Source organism: Clytia hemisphaerica, unplaced genomic scaffold (genome assembly GCF_902728285.1).
Source record: "Clytia hemisphaerica strain Z4C2 unplaced genomic scaffold, Clytia hemisphaerica genome assembly, whole genome shotgun sequence".
In the NCBI taxonomy this organism is placed as follows: Eukaryota; Metazoa; Cnidaria; class Hydrozoa; order Leptothecata; family Clytiidae; genus Clytia; species Clytia hemisphaerica.
This window is the reverse complement of record NW_027104542.1, coordinates 1,164-19,514: the sequence shown is the minus strand read 5'-3', so window position 1 is coordinate 19,514 and position 18,351 is coordinate 1,164. Positions and strand designations below refer to the sequence as shown.

The window sequence follows — 18,351 nt, the reverse complement described above, 5'->3', positions numbered from 1 at the left end:
AGACGAAAAGCTTAACAGTGTAACACGTGATTTGCGAATGTGCAAAATCGCTAAAAAGCAACGTGCTTTTGATTCGCGTTAATGTCAAAATGGCTGAAGTTGATTTTAAGTTAATGTTAGAAAAGATAAAATGAGATTGGAGTCAACCTGAAAAATATTCTTCAGAAAGAAATATGTAATATAGTATTATTTTTGTCATCCCTAAAATCTTAAAGGTTTTCAGAAAGTTATCATTTTTCAAAACTAACATTAGGGATATACTTTAATGGGATAAATTTTCGCGGGGATTAATTTTCGCGGATTTCGCGGATTTGGGTGTCATCCGCGAAAATAAGTCCCATTGGAAATTTGAAAAAGGCCCATCCGCGAAAATTAGTTTCCGCGAAAAATTTGAATTTTTTTTGCAATCCGCGAAATTTCTATTTTTATCGTTTCTTATTTTTTTTTTCTACATGAGGCAACCCTCGAAAAAGGTCAAATCCTCGATATGCTTGTTAGTAAAAAATCGTTTTCCTCAAAATTTTCTTCACAAATTTACAAACTTTGAAGAGGTATTGGAAAATTTTTATCTAAAGTGATCGCTTATTGTTAAAAGCTTTTCAATGCAAGAGGGTAATCCAACTGGCTTGAAATTAAACATTTAAAAGGATATGTAAGATTTTGTCCCAAATAGGCTGTGAAAATTTAGCTTCGCACCATGGAAGTTCAAATTTAACTTTTGATAGTTGTAATACATATCTCCTCGCCCTATTCCAAAACACCCCTTTATTACTTGAAAAAAAAATTCTTAATTTTCTTGGAAAAATTTTATTTCAATGTTTTGACCCTTTTCAAAAATTTGAATTTGTACCCCAATCCGCGAAATTAAATCCCCGCGAAAAATCAGGAAATTCCTCATCCGCGAAAATTAATCCCCGCGAAATCTTAAAATTTCGCGGATGAGCTCAACCGCGAAATTTAATCCCCGCGAAAATTTATCCCATTAAAGTACACAGGAAAAATTTTTTGATTCCCTAGGCTATGGAAATGTATATTTCCATATCTGGAAATCTAGATTTTTCCCTAACCAATCCCTAACTAGGGAAGGTGCAACAGCTCCCTAGTTATGGAAATGAAATTTCCCGATCTTATGACTACCTAGGGATGTTAAATTTCCCTATTATTGAAAAGTGCTTTTCTTGAGCGAACCCCAATAAAACCCTATAGGGTTACCCATATTCACGAATTAAATCCTGATTTATAGCAAGCTGGTAAAATAATTAAATGTATTCGATCATTCTGTGAGCATTGGTTCGATAGCTCTCATTCGTTCTGAAATGTACTTGCGCTACTGAGAATCCGGGCACTTTTGTCACAACAGTGGAGCTGCACTAGAGAGCCAACTTAATGACCTCAAACCCGTCTCACCGATCCACTGAGCCCTTGCGACGCAAGTCCATTGCGAACGAATGAGGCCGCCCTGGCGGGACGCCTCACCTTTAGCGTTGTGTTACACACTGATCGAATACACCCTTATAATGGTTTGCTTTACATACGACTCGAACACTTTTGAGTGAAAATCACTTGTGGTTTTTTCTCACGCATGCGTAATACAACCTAAAAAAACATTTCCCGAACTTAGGCTCTAATTTCTGACAGTTTAAAACTTTTGATTGAATTGTCTTATTTGAAGGTTTGAAAAATAAGTTCTGATTTAATTAATTGTTTAAAGGATACACTCAAATTAAAGAGTTTGGGAAATCGAATTTCCCAATCTGGGACATTTTATTTCCCTAATTCAGGAAATCACATTTCCCGATCCAGAGAAAGAATAGAATAAAGCAAGCAAGGTCACAATTCGTGATATTTCCTTTCCCTAGCTTGTAGAAAGTAATCATTTCCAAAACTCGTGATCTCTCTTTTCCCGACTCATCCATAATCAGTTTAGAAAAACTTGGGATTTTTAATTTCCCGATGCAATTCTCAATGGGCAACTAGAATGTTAAAAATATTAGTTTTCCAAATGTTGAAATCCGTTTTCACTAACACATTGATAATACACTTCCAGCATGGGAAAATAGGTTTCCCTAGTTTCCTTACTTTCCCGAACTTAAAATTCCAAACTAATGTCATCGAATAAAAAACCACATCTGAAAACGAACAATCCCTAGGCTAGGGAATCAATAATTTTTTACTATATAGGTAAAAATAGCCTAAATTTGTTCTGAAGAGATAAAAAACCGTTCGAGTTAATTAAGGAGACATTCAAGTTATAGGGTTCAAGTTTGAAGACTTAATCATATCATGTTTAACTTATATCAATGAATGTTTCTTGTTTGTACAATAAAAAATTGCTGCTAGAAAGTTTCAATAAATTATTATAGTAAATCTAATACAGTTGAAGTAATCTTAAACAAAAGTAAAAATTTTGGAGGGAATTTAATATGGCTGCTGGTTTGAAAAATTTGACAGGAATTTATTTGCCTTAAAATAGATAACATGGGGAAGAAAACAATAATCTAAATTTGGCGGTGGATGGCAGTAAAAGTTAAATTTGGATGATTTTGGCCCACTCCGCTAAATTTACCATCAAATGCTCCAACTTGGGACTATCTGACAAAACATGGGACGGCAATTCCGCCACCATTTCACCGTACCTCCAAAGTCATTTGATTTGAGTTAATGAACGGCGTATTAAAAAATACACGATTTCTCTTTTGCACCTAGTAGCCTTTTAAATCGAAATATGAAAAAAATCTGCAGTGGGATTCCTATTGATAGAAATTCTATTGTTCCAAGGTTAAAAAATCCATTATTGGGATGGTTTTGGAGTGCAATTTCTTAGACATTAGATTTCAAGTGGGGATAAAATCAAAGTGAATTTCTCAGTGGGGCCGAAATTCCAGGGTATTTTGCCACCGGGGACGAAATTTTTGCAGTGAGGATTAGTCTGAATCGCAGACCTCTACAAAAACCTCTGGTAGTATAGGTCTGCTTAATAATCTACCAACCGCATTCCGATTCGGTTTTTTTTAATTCGATGTATTTTACAGAATCTTGGCGAGTGTAAAGTTTTAACGCGAGTGAATCGAGTTGACTAGATTACGTCATTCTTATTTGCTCAGTACGATTGAGAGAATGATAAAAATCAATGAAGGCGGCTAAACTAACTCGCGTGAGGAAAACAAGATGGCGGAGGGGATATCTTGTTACCTCTGCCAGAATAGGTCCACAAATTCCTGGGACAGGAATTTTTTCACTGCTAATCTGCAAGAAGTAATGAATAGACATGGGACATACAAAATCAATGCCCCCAAAAGTTCATTTGTTTGCCAATCGTGCAAAAAGAGTTTGACGAAAATTAAGGCATCATTTGTTGCATTGGATAATTTGGTGCAAAGGGTGAATCCTGAACACAAAACATTGGTAAGGATTATTTGTCTTGTGATGATTGACTTTCAACTATGAAACTGTGTGAACTGTCAATGTTGGCAAGGGATATGAAATATATACAGACCACCTCTGTGTGCCGCATCTTGCCATGGGTGGATAAAAACCTTTATTAAACTGTTAAAAGTCACTTCTTTTGGTGGCATTCAGACTTTGAAGCTTATCCTGCTTTAGGACATCAATAGTATTCCAATACTCTGAGTGGGATCAGGTGTAAATTTCCGTTGAATTTTTTTATGTTTTTTTATGTCACATTTTGCCACATGAAGTTTCTTTACTCAAAACACCACACGTTTTTCTTGCTCTCCATTCCAGGACCAAACGTAGCTAATCGATAAAATCTATTATCAAATATGATCGATAGTAATCCATGGATTAGATATCGAATCATCTGTGATAATCGATATGTAATCGATACTCAGGATTTTTTGGGAAGCTTAATTCTTATTGATTAAGTATTGATCAAGTTTTTTCATTGATTATATAGCCAGACAGAACGGCTAGTTCGAAACGCAGGTCACAGGTCACAGGTCAACAGGTCACAGGTCACAGGTCAACAAAGTGCAGACCGGAAAAAAGATAATAAGATCATAACATATACATAACATAACATCAATACATAACGCATTAAATTACAAAAAAGTAATACATGTTATTTAGATATTATAAAATGACAATTGAATAAAATAACAACCTAGTGACACTTACTTACAAAAATAATGACAAAGTCATAAAATATGATGCCTAACAAGACAAAAGCACGAAAAATATTTATTATACAAAATGTGATGTGGATGGTGTGAATGGATAAAAAATGGCACCAAACAAAAGCTTGCAAGGTCCCTAAGAGAGTGGTTTTAGAAGGATGGAACTAATTAATTATTCAGTTATTATTTTAATGACTTAATGACAATTTTTGACAAAAATGTTGACAGAATCACAAAATATCATGTCTTACAAGAGAAAAACACCAAAAATATTTAGCATACCGAATGTGATGATAACAATATGGCTGGATATAAAATTACACCAATCAGAAGCTCGTGAGTTCTCCGAGAAGGTAGTTTTAGAGCGATGAGTTTTATTATATGTAACCATCATATAACATTACAAACATTACAATATGTAATATACCTGTTATACGTATAATATGGTTTCAAATATTTTCTGGTCTGCGTTATACACGGCGCAAACTGCGAAAGATCGATAAAAGCACATGGTTAAATTTTGATGTTTGAAATGGTTTTATATGGATGAAATTGCTTGAGAATTATGTTTTTGATAATTCTTTGTGTTTTCCAAACATTTTCCTCTGCAATGACATTGATTAGAGTCAACCTGTCATCACTGACCTGTGACCTGTGACCTGCGACCTGTGACCTGTGACCTGCGTTTCGAACTAGCCGCAGACAGAACAGAATCGAGAATCAAACCGATCGAATCGAATCGAATGCAATGGACGGATTGAAATTCGATTGTCAAACGCAATCGAATCTCAATCGAACTGCGAGATTCTAGGTAATATTTGATTGGTTCGATCAGGTTTGATTGCCATTTTAGCGTTCAATGTTGTTCGGTGTTTGTCGACTACGTTCAATCTTGTTTGATAGACCTTTTTTCAAAGAGGCCACCCTGTTGAATAATTACCGTGAAAAAGGGTAACTTGCATCATTGGAGGCTAACATGCATAGCCCTCAAATGAAAGACCCAGCTGGTCATTAAAATACAAAAATAAATCAAAACAAAAATGGTAGAGTAGAGCTGCGAGCGGAGCTGCATAGTTGTATTTTAATGACCAGCCAGGTCATTCATTTGAGGGCTATGCATGTTAGCCTCTACTGATGCAAGTTACCCTTTTTCACGGTATGTAGTCCAGCAGAAAAACAATGATAAAACCATGCATAATTATTACAATATGCATGATACAGTAATTATGCATGGCTCTATCATTGTTTTTATGGCTGGACTACATAATTATTCAACAGGACGTCCTCTTTGAAAAAAGGTCTATTACGTTCAATGTCTTCAATCCAATCAATCGAATCTGAAAATTGCGGTAATATTTGATTGTTTTTGAATTGCGTTTGACAATCGAATTTCAAGGGGTCGATTGCATTCGATTTGATTCGATTGGTTTGATTCTCAATTCAGTTCGATTGAGATCGTCTGGATATAGGTATTGATTATTTATTAATATAATTTTATAATTGATAACTGATTGGAGGTATTCTGTTATCATTTGATGTTAAATAATTCAAAGTGATGTGTAGGCTATCAATGTGTATAAGTTGTGTTCCATCAATTCAAATTGTTTCACTTTTGTTTATTGATGATATTTCTGTGCAAGAGGATTCACAACATATTTTTAATCCCAGCCTAAGTATTTTTTTGAATAATAAGCTTTTAACTTTTTTGAAAGTCATGCGGTTGTGATCTATTAATTTGCCTGTCATCTTTTCAAATCATAGGTGAACGAATGTCGAAAATCAAAAAAAGATTCGACTATGTTTTAGATCTTGATCTGAAAAATGGAAAACATTTTATTTCTTCTAGATTGGCAACAACGGAGATAGCCAAAGTAAGGATCAGCAACCAAAACAAATGCAGCAAGTCGAAGTTCGATCCATTTCCTGTCAAACATCTCTCTCCATTCCTCTAAGAGAAGTTGGTACTAGGAGCTTCATTTACGTCAGTTGGCCAAGTGGATCCAGATTTAGAGAGGTAAAAAAAAATCTTGCAGCAATGATTTCAATCTTGGGATCTGCATTTTTTTAGGCCTATCATTAACTGATACTTATTCTTTATGTTGTTTTTTATTGCTTTTCTAAGTGTTATGATTGACCACCATTAACACACTAACCGGCAGTATTTCATTCTTGTATTTCTAAATTCTAAAAGAAGCACGGATTCGTTAGTGGATGCGAGCAGCCTAGTGAGGATGGGGTCCCAGCGGGTCTGTGACACAGGGGGTTTTGGCATACTATCAACCTCGCACCGTACACTATTTTTATTTTACTCATAGACGTACGAGCGCTACCAGAATAATAAAAAAAGCAGACTTAGGGACTAAGTTTGGCCCTCAGTGGCTCAATTCAGGGGGAGTAAGGGCTTGATTGTGTGACGGTATCGGCCCTTTCTTTTGTCAGTGTTCGGTGTTGGAAGGAATAAATGACGGTATTTCGGTACTTGCGACATCCGTACGCCTCCACATACAGTATTCACTTTTGACCAAATATTACTTTCAAGCAACAAAGGTATCTTTTTCTTCTACTTCAACTTATTAAATAACTCTAAATAAGTTATGAACTGTGAAGAAAAAAGCTCATCTAAATGCAGTTAGGATCTCACATTAAAAATAAAAACACCTAAGGTCTTACATATCACATTTATTACGGACATGTTTTCACTTTCCCAGCAGATATTTGAAAATAAAGTATTTAGACTAAAAAATGTTTTTTTACCTCACAAATTGTGACACTTGTTTTTCACTTAAAAACACGTGAATCTAGCAGAATTTGTAGACTCGTTTTATCGGAAACATAGTGTTTAAATTTTGTTTTTTTACACATTTCGAGGCTAATTTCTCACAGAAATCTTTCAATAGACCTTTTCGTAAATTACGTCACGAATATTACTTGCCTCGTATTCAAACAATTCGCATGGTGATTATATCCCGTGAGACATCTGGGAGTTAATTAGGCTACTGGCATCCACTAACGGATTCGTGCTCCTTACTACCTGGGGTTTTGTAGAGGTCTGCGATTCAGACTAGGAGTTAATCGCCATAGCAATAATTTCAATCTATCTAGAATTTGAGACTAGTTTTCTGGAATTGAAAACAAAGTGCTTAGAAATTTAGTTTTTCGCACATTCTGTGACTGTTTTCTTATTGAAAAACATCAATCTAGAATTTGGGACTAGTTTTCTGGAATTGAAAACAAAGTGCTTAGAAATTTAGTTTTTCGCACATTCTGTGACTGTTTTCTTATTGAAAACATCAATCTAGAATTTGAGACTAGTTTTCTTGAATTGAAAACAAAGTGCTTAGAAATTTAGTTTTTCGCACATTCTGTGACTGTTTTCTTATTGAAAAACATCAATCTAGAATTTGGGACTAGTTTTCTGGAATTGAAAACAAAGTGTTTAGAAATTTAGTTTTTCGCACATTCTGTGACCTATTTTCTTACTGAAAAACATCAATCTTGAATTCGAGACTAGTTTTCTGATATCGAAAACAAAGTGCTTAGAAATTTATTTTAGAGGGGGGTAACTGACACCTCTCCAGCGGCATCATTTTAGTGGAGATGTCCGGCAAGGACGCATTCGATTACCAATTTTTGTGCACCATTCCCTATGTTTACTTGGCAGAACGGATTTTTGTTCGGTATTAAAGACCCCCTAAAACTGTACACGGAGATTGAATTTAGTTTTGTTAAAATTTATTCTTGTTGTTAGCTAATAAAAGTTAGAAATTACTAAAATCCTATAAGATACTGAAGAGTTCTAAAAAAGAATCAACTCTTACAATCATCTAATAAATCTAAATGGTCAATTAATTTACAATAACCTGTATGTGATTTTATAGATCTTCTTGCAGAACTTTGATTGTTGCTAACATAGCAACTTTTCCAATCACATGAATACCTAAATTGTCTTCTGTTAAAAAGAGCGATGTGAAATTTACCAGTGTCCTATGGCTTTTATTACCAACCATTTTTTTTCATTTAGTGAATGTAAACAAAAGAGTACTTCGACCACTTCGAGCAAGGTTTTTATTTTTGCTTAATATTTTTCAATTTTCTTATGTCCGGTTAGAACTATGCTCTGATCACTTTTGCCACCCGTCGATTTGATTACCCTCGGGCTTGATCGATTCTCTTTAAACGAATCTTTTGATGTATACGGTTCCCGAACCACCAATTGTTCATCAGAACTTGGGCTATTGAGGTCAATTTTGGGTTCGCTTATATCAGTTTTAGCCTTGACATCAACTTCATCAAAACCTGGGTTATCAAGACCAAATTTCCTTTCGGGTGTTAGCCCGTCCTCTGACTCTGTAATGTCGATGCATGAATCTGGTCTTGCTTCTGGAACATCAACCGCCCTTTCTTCGTGTCCATACTCAAAACTTGTAGTGGGTATTACGCCCAGCGCGCCCTCTTCATTCTCCGGATTCAAATTCAATGGTGATCTAAAACAACATTATAGAATAAAGGAGAATATCAGTCTATTAGAAATTGTTCGTATAGTTCTGGTGATATTCTGAAAAATCAAGACCCTGTTTCTTAGCTTTTTCATGCCCTTTTAAATCAAGTGGCCGGAAGTTATAGCCTTTCAATTTTGAACGTCTATACACTTGGGTTTAAAGTTAAAGGGGTAAAGACTCAAGTAACCAGGAAACCCTCAGCCCTCGCGAGCCAGCGAAGCTAAGACTCAAGTAGTTCTAAACTTTGCTATATTTTTATGCGGAAAAAATCCGGAACACTTATATATCTTATTTACTGATCCCGACTAATGGTTAGATATAAACTTTGGTAAAAACCATGAACTCACTGACCTTGCTTTAGGTTTACGCCCACTTATAGTTGTATTACGCCATTCAATAAAATACGCATGCCAATTGATATTGAAAGGGTCTTTCTTCTTGTTCTGCACTTTGGTCACCCTAACAATTTATTGATAACAAGGTTTAAAACATTATTGAAAATAAAAGCACAGTTAATGCGCTAGCTGTGCGTTCAAAGGTGTCAGTGCCACGAACCAGAGGTTCCTGGTTTTGGCATCCACGCTTTTCCCATGCTCAGTTCATCAGCTCATAAACTGCCGTGGAACCCTAGATTATTGAGTTTATCCACGCCAAATACACGTTTTTGTTTTTTTATAAGAGCATCCAAGATTTTTGAAGCCTTTGGATGTTCTTAACTTTTTGGGTTTTAAGCCTAAAAATGTTCTTAACTTATTCTTATAAAAAATCCAGGAGATTTTCTCTCTCTAAGAGTAACTTTTTCGCCGTTTTTCTCTATCTATGTCGTAAATTTTTCGCAAAAATTAAGTCTCATTATCTCGGTTTTCAGAGTTCCGGACCGTAAATACCCGACATCCTCCAACCCTAGTACCCCCCCTGTAAAGTTAGTTATAATGGATTTAGATTGACTTTGTTTTCAGGTTTTCAGGATTTACTTACTTTTTATCATTCATGACACTTCTTTGTAAGTTGACAATTATACTGAGTATAGAAATCAGGAATATAAGACCAGCTGCCAATATGATGAACATCAACATCAAATGCTCTACGAAGAAAAATGATAAATTTCACGCTTTTTATAAGAACCAGTCTCCGGTAGTGAGTTTTAGTTGAGATTGGGATTTCTTTTCTTTTCATGATTTTTCCAGCTTAATTGATCTTAAATTGTTCTTGATATGTTCACTTTGTTCACTTATTGCCTGATATTCAATATTTCTGAAATTTGAGGCATGGATATTGTTCTTGCTCTTATTTTAGGCCAAATTTATGTATTATATTAAGTTTTACGAAGATCCCTCTTAAATATGAATCCCTGTCTCACAGCCCCAATGGAAATGTCCACATTGGGATAGGAATTACTATGGAAATCTCGATGGGGACAGAAATTTCTATTGTTTCAAGGTTGAAAAATTCAGTGGGGTGGTTTTGGAGTACAATTTTATACATTTAATTTCTAATGAATGGGGATGAAATGAAATTGAATTTCCCAGCAGGACTGAAATTGTAGGGTATTTTCCCACCGGGGGTCCCAGTGGGTCTGTGACACAGGGGTGTTATTACACAAAAGCATTCATGGAGATGCTCCATTTCTGTTTCAATGATCCAGCGAATGAGATCAAATTAACGAGCGAAATAACCCATGGGGATGGAAAAATGGCTTTTCATATAATAGAAGTGTATTTGAAACATTTATTTTTGCTCTAAGAAGTGATATAGATCAATATACGAAAGCCTATCCAAAAGCCCTAATAACGCTGAAACAGATTTAAAGCCAATCAATCCCTTCTAGCAGACCAGTAGAGAGGATTTGTTTATTTGATTATTTTACAGAGGATAAAAATCCCAGTATAATTTTCCACTGGGGACGATATTTTGACTAATATTTTTCCAGTGGGAGCGAGGTGGGGTCTTAAGGTACTTACTAAATGAGGGTTCTTTACAGAAGTTGACACCGTCACCTTCAAATCCATCATCACATTGACATTCTGATGTGAATGCTCCTGTAGGATAACAAGTCGCATTTACTGCGCATGTCACACCAATGCACGCCATTTCCTGCAGTTCCTGTTTGCATTTCCTGTTGAAAATAATGATACACACCGGCTCAGATTAAATTCCTTACAATTTTTAAATCGAGACATTGTATTGATGCGATGTTTGGATGGAAAAAAGTTAGTCGATGAATGTCTCCAAGGTCTCGTACCCGTGTACTTTTTAACTTTAGCGTACAAATGGATATGAGCAAGGACACTTGTATAGCGTAGCTATACAAGTGTCCTTGATATGAGCAGAGGTAAAAAAAATCACGAAATTTACGATATCACAGGTACGACACATCGGGTACGACAGGTACGGCGGCTAAAGTACCAGATTTTCACAAAAAATTCCGAAATTTTCCTCTTTGTCGGTAATATCGCTTAAATTTCCTCTTTAACCTTATCAGATTCAAAAAGCTTCCGTCGTGCCTTTATCTACACTTATAAAGTTTATAAACTTTAGCAGTTGGAAGGAATATTTGAAAAATTGAAAATTTAGAGATTGAAAATTTGAGGTATGAGGAAAACTCTATTATATAACTATAGTGGGTTACTGCACGAGGGTACGCATAATATTTCCAGACAAGCGAATTACATAAAATTACACACTATTCCAAATACACAAAAAAGTATATACCACCAGTATAGTAACAACATCTTGATCAGACTATTTTTCGATATTTGATATATTTTTTTGCTTGATTTTAATCTGTAGTAAAGCCTCATTATCATCTGCAGATCATAATCTATAATTCCAAAATATTTTCAACTACCCTGAGGGAGTGTTGTAGAATACCATATATTTGTATTCTTTTTCTCTCATCATAGCTCTTCATCAAGGAGAGTAATTTTTCTTGTCTTTTGTCAGATTATGATATCAGCTTTTTTTTTTGCATCTGCATTTTCATATTTTTTTTTGGTTTGTGTCAAGTATGAGTAATATCAAATACCCGGCTTCTTTGTAAAAGTATAAACATTGTTAGGTCATCTCCTGAAAATTGATAATAAACCATTCAGGTGAAAAAACAAAGGCAAAAAATGCGTTCCGATTTTCAAAATATAGTCAGAGCCCTCCGACTTGAGGCTCTATTGGTCGAATGCGTTTTCACTATTTAGAAATTCGATATCAGTCCCCTCAGCTGTACAATAAACTATCGGTATCGGTAAAATACTCTTGGTTTAAGAAAAGTCAATTTCACACTGAATGCTCTGTATACTTAAATGGGATAATTCATCACGGATTTCGCAGATTTGGGTGTCATCCGCGAAATTCTTTTGAACAAAATTCAAAAAAGGTCAGATAATTTCTTTAAAAAAAATGTTAACTTGAAGAAGGGCTAAGTAAGAACGTGTATTTCAAACAACAACCAGTATGTATAATTTGGCAGTAAAAAGACACAAAATCATGAAAATAATGCCACATCCCCAAAACCAAGTCCCCACGAAATGTTAGAATTTTGCGGATGAGCTCGACCACAAAACTTAAACAATTTTCCTTTATTAAAAAATCGCTTCGAGTGGTTTGGAATGCTTTGAAACGTGTATACAAACAGTGGCGTGGTTACAACTCAAGTACTTACGATCCTTCCGTGGTGTTATTGAATACTTCTTCACAATGAAATTTTGATCTTCTCTTGCATGACAAGAATTCTGTGTTTTTCCCCGAAGACGATTGGTGGGGGTATTTCCCAACCTCGTTCCCTGTGCATTATCAGCTTCTTTTTGCTTCCTGATGGCGCTAGATAATACCCTGGCATTGTCTGTTTTTCAAACGTAAAAGATCAAGTAATTCGAAAAAAAATGTCAGATTTAATTTGTTCCCCGATTTCGATGTCGCTGCACTGCAGTGTCATTTATAAGCCCGAAGGGCTAGATGGGCTAGATGTCAAGCTTTTGCTGAAAAGTGTGCTGTAATTAGGTAGGAAATCTTACCTAAGTCACGTGACATTACAATATAATTTCAGCGCTTGACCAATCAGAAGCTTCCCGGGTTTTCGAAAGCAATGGCAAAAATATTTTTTCTGATATTCACTTTTTTTTGCCTGCGATTACCTACCGGGAAAAGCACAGGTCGAAATCATATATTGACCTTTGCCGACCAATCTGGATTCTATTCAGCGCGCAATCAACGCAGAGAAAAGTAACCATGACGATCATCCAAGATCCTGTTGATATTTTTATTCCCGTCGTTGAAAGCACAACTCAAGAATGTCATCAATGCTTTTTAGAAAGCTTCAGTGATAGAGAATCATAACATAAAGTCTGTCTATTATTTCGATTCAATTAAAGTAACGTTTCCAAAATTAATAGTTTAGTAATTACTGTTATAAATTTGGGGATCATGTAAAAGATTTTAGGGAGCGGTCATAAAGTATCTACTAGAGGGGGGTGGAGGATATTTTGAAAAATCCAAAAAAATTTCGAACCCCCCCTCATAAGGCCCAATATTTTTCGCACCCCCCCCCCCTACTAAGAAAATTTTTACGCGAAAGAGAATTCATCCAGATGCGGTACAAAGAGTATTATTTGTTTGTATGACAGTTTTTTATGTCAAAATAAGGTAAGGGAGATAGTTTAGCCCTGTTAAGTTAAAGTATAACAGGGTTAAGACAAGAATCATCAAGTGGTTTTCTCTGAGCTTCTGTAAATTTGGAAAAAAATACGGCTTATTTTCCCCAGTAGCGACCTGGCTTAATTTTCTGGGGGTGCAAACTATGAAATTGGCGCCCTGGTATTTTTTGTCCTTACTTGCGCCCTCCATTATTAAGTGAAAATATTAAACTGTAAGAGCAGTATGGTTGAAAGTAACGCCCGGAATCTTTGAATCAAGAAACTTGGAATTTGCTTTTTGTAATTTGAAATGTTAAGGTGTTTTGACATTAGCAGATGCTAAGGAGGCGCAACCATGGTTTGCGCGGACGGGCGAAAATTTCAATATTTTTCACCACCATTTTAGCTAAAAGACACTTTGTTTTGACAAATTTCTTTAAAGAAGTACTTTTTCAAACCACTCTGATGAGCTGTGAGAGCCACTAATCTACTTCCCTCACCTAGCTCAATGTTACAAACCAAAAGGGCAAGGCGATGATGCCCAAATAATGCCAATCAATATGAAATGTACATATATCCAATAAGATAAATTATGAGATGTCGGCCGTAAGGCCGAAAAATTTTTGAAATCTTCAAACGTAAAACTATGAAATTAGACTTCCTAAATTTTCTCTTGAGTTTCCCAAAAAAAATTGGAACCCCCCCCCCTAAACCCTCAAAAAAAATTTGGAACCCCCCCCTAAACCCTCGAAAAAAATTTCGAACCCCCCCCCCCTAGAATCCTCCACCCCCCCTAGTAGATACTTTATGACCGCTCCCTTATGCTTTGAGAATTCGTAAATAGTAAAATGCATACTGATATAGTCTGCTAGACAGCAATATGGTAATATTTGCTCTTCATCTTTGACTCTTTCTACAGTGATTAGATTGACACATGCGCGATAGAATTTCTATTATTGGTCTTCAGAGGTTGATATATTCTTTGAAAACTCAACCTCTGTCTGATACTCAGGGTAGCGATTACCGTGAAAAGCACAGGTCGAAATCATATATCGACGATGTGCCGACCAATCCAGATTCAGCGCACAATCAACGCAGAGAAAAGTAAAGGCATAAAGCTAGGCTGCTGGCATCCACTAATGGATTTGTGCTCCTATACTACCTGGGGTTTTGTAGAGGTCTGCGATTCAGACTAGCATAAAGCCCGACATCTAGCCCTCCTTTTAAATCTATGTGCAGTGTAGCTTTGTAACCTCAGAAATTTTTATGAAAAATAAAGCCTGGAATACACGACGGGGACGAGGTTGGGTATTTCCAACGATTTTCCTGAGTGATCTTCCTCGGGAAATCCGCATCACCATCCAAACTCGAACCCAGACCTCTGTTTGTTTTTTATGGGCCTGGTGTAGCACTCGCAATTTTAGGCTCGGTGTACGAAAAAAAAACAAAAAAACTCATTATCTAAACTCGTAAACTGGGCTTAAAATGACAAAAATAAGATCATAATTCAAGAAGCTCCAAGAAGCTCTGCAATCACAACAGATTTTAATTTTATTCAATTCCCAGAGATGATTGAATTGGTTTGGAGATTGAGATATTAAGTATGCAAGTCACAAAATTTGGCTTAAATTATGAGGATTTTACGTTATAAAAAAATTGTCCACTTTTTGGGACACACTGAGTGTTATTTTGCTGCTCTCAAAATTGCGCATATAATAATGAATTTGGACGTGAATTTGGTGTTCTGCTCGGATATTGATTGTAGCGCTATCGAAGCATTACGAGATTTCGATCTTTGATACTAAAAATTTCGGGAGAGAATCGGGAAAGTCGGGAAAATAAAATGGCTGCCTTCCAGCAAATTTTGGACACAGATTTTTTACTTTTCCAGGTAATTTCTTGTTCAGTACAAAACATCAAGGAAATCTTTTTACTCTATATCAGACATATTGGAGTATTGTTTGTAGATTATTTAGCAAATAAGCCAGACACCTCTCACGTTCTTTTTGACAGCTGACAGTAGTTAGTTAGGGTTAGGCTAGGCTAGACTTTTACCTCTTTTTTTTCGTCTTTTCTCTTTTCTATTCCAACAATAAAATGCTTACATAGTTGTTGGCACATAATACACATTTGACAGAAGTATTCCCAATGCAATTTTTATATAGAAGTCTGCAATAAAAACGAAAGTGGGCTCTTCTTCTCCTCAGCAGCGGCTTCCATATTCGCTCCATCCGCCGAAAGTCTTTTTTAAATTTCAGTGTAGCTGGAACCTCGATATTCCAGGATTAGAAAAGCTATACCTGTTATCTCTTTTCTGTAAAGAATCAACAAGCCATCAACATTGATAAATTACACACATTTCCTCAGAAACTTTTAAAATGACTTTCTTGAAACCGTTCCAAAATTAACCAAGGCCAGGCCCAATTGATTGTTTGGTTCGTGTCCTAGAAGCTTTGAAAAATGGGTCGGTCGGTCGGTCGGTAGCTAAAATTGGAACCTTTTTTTCATTTCCCACCAAAAACCTCCATTTTTGAAATTCCTCAAGCAATCGTGCAATCCTGGAATCCAAACGCGAGTGTAAAGAAATAGCCTAAACCCCGGATCCACAAGGGCACTCGACACGATCGCAAGATAGGTTCTAGTTGGAGATTAAGGCGTTCACGGCGTGTGCTTAAAGGAATACAGCTGTGAGTCTCTGCTTTTAGGTGCTTAATATTTGTTTTAAAGTACGGGCTACACCGGGACATTTTCTGTGAGTGAATTGGATGTTGTTTATAGAAGAATCAAAGCAGTCAGTTAAAAAAGAACTGTAGAGATAGTAGTTATCATGTGAAAAGGTGGTAAATTTGTTTTGATTTTTCCGACTCAAAGTGAAACACTTTTTCTTAAAAATTTAGAGTCGGTCGGAGGACACGAACCAAACTATCAATTGGGCTTGGCCCAATCAGGTTAGGTATCGGAATTCCTATGGGAGTTCTTTTCCGAGATTTGTAAAATAGCTAAGTCGGCAAAAAAACTTTTCCTTGGGGTTTGAGGAATAAACAGAACTGTTATCATTTGTTTTTTATTTAACCATATATTTAAATTTGTGCTCAAAAATACTTAAATAAATAAGTTGATAATATTCAATATACTATTTGTATCTCTCAGAAAATAAACACTTACAAAACGACATAGTTTATCATTTAGAATACCCCCTTGTTTGGACCGTTCTATCGTAGGCACAAAATAGGGCGGAAACTAAGTAGCACCCTCAGTGCAAGATTGCCACCTCATCTTTATACGCCCGCGCGAAAACGCGAGCTAATCTTTTTTTCTCGATATTCTTCGAAGGAAAAATGTCAGAAACAAACCCAAAGACCAAAAGATGTATTTTGTTGTTGAGAATCGATCCGTGAAGATGAAAAAATTTCTGCTATGCGTTTTTTTCGGAACGGCGAAAAACTCTAATTTCGATCTTCTTTAAGGTGAAGAGGTTGCAAGATTTGGGTTAGCGAGGCAAAAATTGCTAAAAAACTGGTAAAATCAAAGTTCCAGCCTCACTGAATTTCAACCAATGCAATGAGATTGTGTATGATGAAGGTTAACAACTTGCCCTAATTTTTTGCCCTAATGGCTTTTCGGTACGGCGCGTCAAAAAAAGGGGAAATAAAAATACTACCGTGAAGTAGGGTAACTTGCATCAGTGGAGGCTAAACATGGCATAGCCCTCAAAGAATGACCTGGCTGGTCATTAAAATACAAAGTTAAATCAAAACAAAAATGGTAGAGTAGAGCAGCCAGCGAAGCTGCATAGTTCACAAAAATATTGCTCAAGAAAGCTCTAGTGCCCTACTGGTGCAGGGCTGCAAATAAATATTTTTAGTCAATCGGACATCATGTCCGACAAATGAAATCCTGTCAGTCAAACTCAAAATCCTGTCGATCATTCATTGTATATTTTTTCTAAAATTATGCAGTCTTGAAAGTCTCGTCCAAAATCATAATTTTTCAAATATCTCTCAATTTGTAGTAAAATGAGTGTTTAACATTCAGGAATTTACCTAATGGTAAGAAAAAAGTTCAAAATAGGTCAATTAAAAAAAAGTTTTACACCTTATTTAAACCCTGAAAATAGGAATTCATTTCGAACGGGACAATTTTCCAGCAAAAATAGTTATTAGTATATTACATGAAAATCACTGTCGGAACAAAAAAGGGAAATATTATCAAGTCTTTTCTGTTTGAAATAGAAGGTATACTTATTTTTTCACTTACTAATCATTTAGAAAGGAAAAGGAAATAGTAAGACTTGAATAAAACAGGTCTTTATGAAAAATGATAAAAATAGTGATATAGATTTTTAAGATCTAATCTAATTTGAACAAGACCTTTATAAGAACAATCTCAGAGAGTTCTATAGCTTCTTTGCTTTCTTAATACATTTTTCTGATGTATTCTAGCCTTCAGTTCTGCAAATTCTGTTCGTCAGAATCATTTTTGATATCTACTATGCCAATTATAACAAGGCAATAAAAAAGGATTTGCTTAAAGTTTAGTGATACTTAAAAACATATAACATGGGCTCCTAAGCCACTGTATCTTTATAATTAGGCCTTAAAAGGTGGTGACAAGGTAGATTTCCATGAAATATTGGCTTTAGACTGTCATAAAAAAGCAGAGTGATTTTGAAAAATAGAACTTTATTTTTCATGATTTCGAACGGGAAGTAGTAGTCATTTCATATTTTTCCTTTTTTTCTTCATGTTCACCAATCAGGGGAGTCTTCATTAATATCATAAGAGAGCTCGTGATACCCACTAAACTTAATTTTGAGTTTGGAAAATCCCCAAGATTGGCAAACAATAATTTTTTTCCACTTTTGGCTTTTCCTTTTGATCTTTTATTGGTTTCTTTTGTTGATTGCTTGTGTCATCGATGACTCACCGTCATTTCTTGAAACACACGGTTTTTACCAAGCTTGCTGTTCTGTTCTTTGGTCAAACCCCATGGAAAATTTTTTTGCTGTCTTAGTTATTTTGCAACTCTAGGAATTCCGATACAAAACCTAATTGGTTTATTTCGAAGCGGCTTCAAGAAAGTTATCATAAT

At 35.6% G+C, this 18,351-nt stretch overlaps 1 protein-coding gene across 1 annotated transcript; it reads right to left on the bottom strand.

The window, feature by feature from the left end:
- Positions 1-8,095: 8,095 nt before the first annotated feature.
- LOC136822592 (uncharacterized) lies at positions 8,096-10,770 on the bottom strand. Its single transcript, XM_067078852.1, has 4 exons — positions 10,597-10,770; positions 9,614-9,719; positions 8,987-9,094; positions 8,096-8,620 (listed from the first exon to the last, which is right to left on the bottom strand). The coding sequence occupies exons 1-4, from the start codon at positions 10,724-10,726 to the stop codon at positions 8,212-8,214; spliced, it is 753 nt and encodes a 250-aa protein (XP_066934953.1). The 5' UTR covers positions 10,727-10,770; the 3' UTR covers positions 8,096-8,211.
- Positions 10,771-18,351: the final 7,581 nt, after the last annotated feature.

Excerpts from the sequence above, each read along its gene's own strand:
- LOC136822592 (XM_067078852.1), bottom strand. The coding sequence starts at position 10,726 with ATGGCGTGCATTGGTGTGACATGCGCAGTAAATGCGACTTGTTATCCT. Across the intron at positions 9,720-10,596 it reads CTGTAAAGAACCCTCATTTA|AGCATTTGATGTTGATGTTC; the intron begins GTAAGTACCTTA and ends TTTTCTTCGTAG. Across the intron at positions 9,095-9,613 it reads AGTGTCATGAATGATAAAAA|GGTGACCAAAGTGCAGAACA; the intron begins GTAAGTAAATCC and ends ATAAATTGTTAG.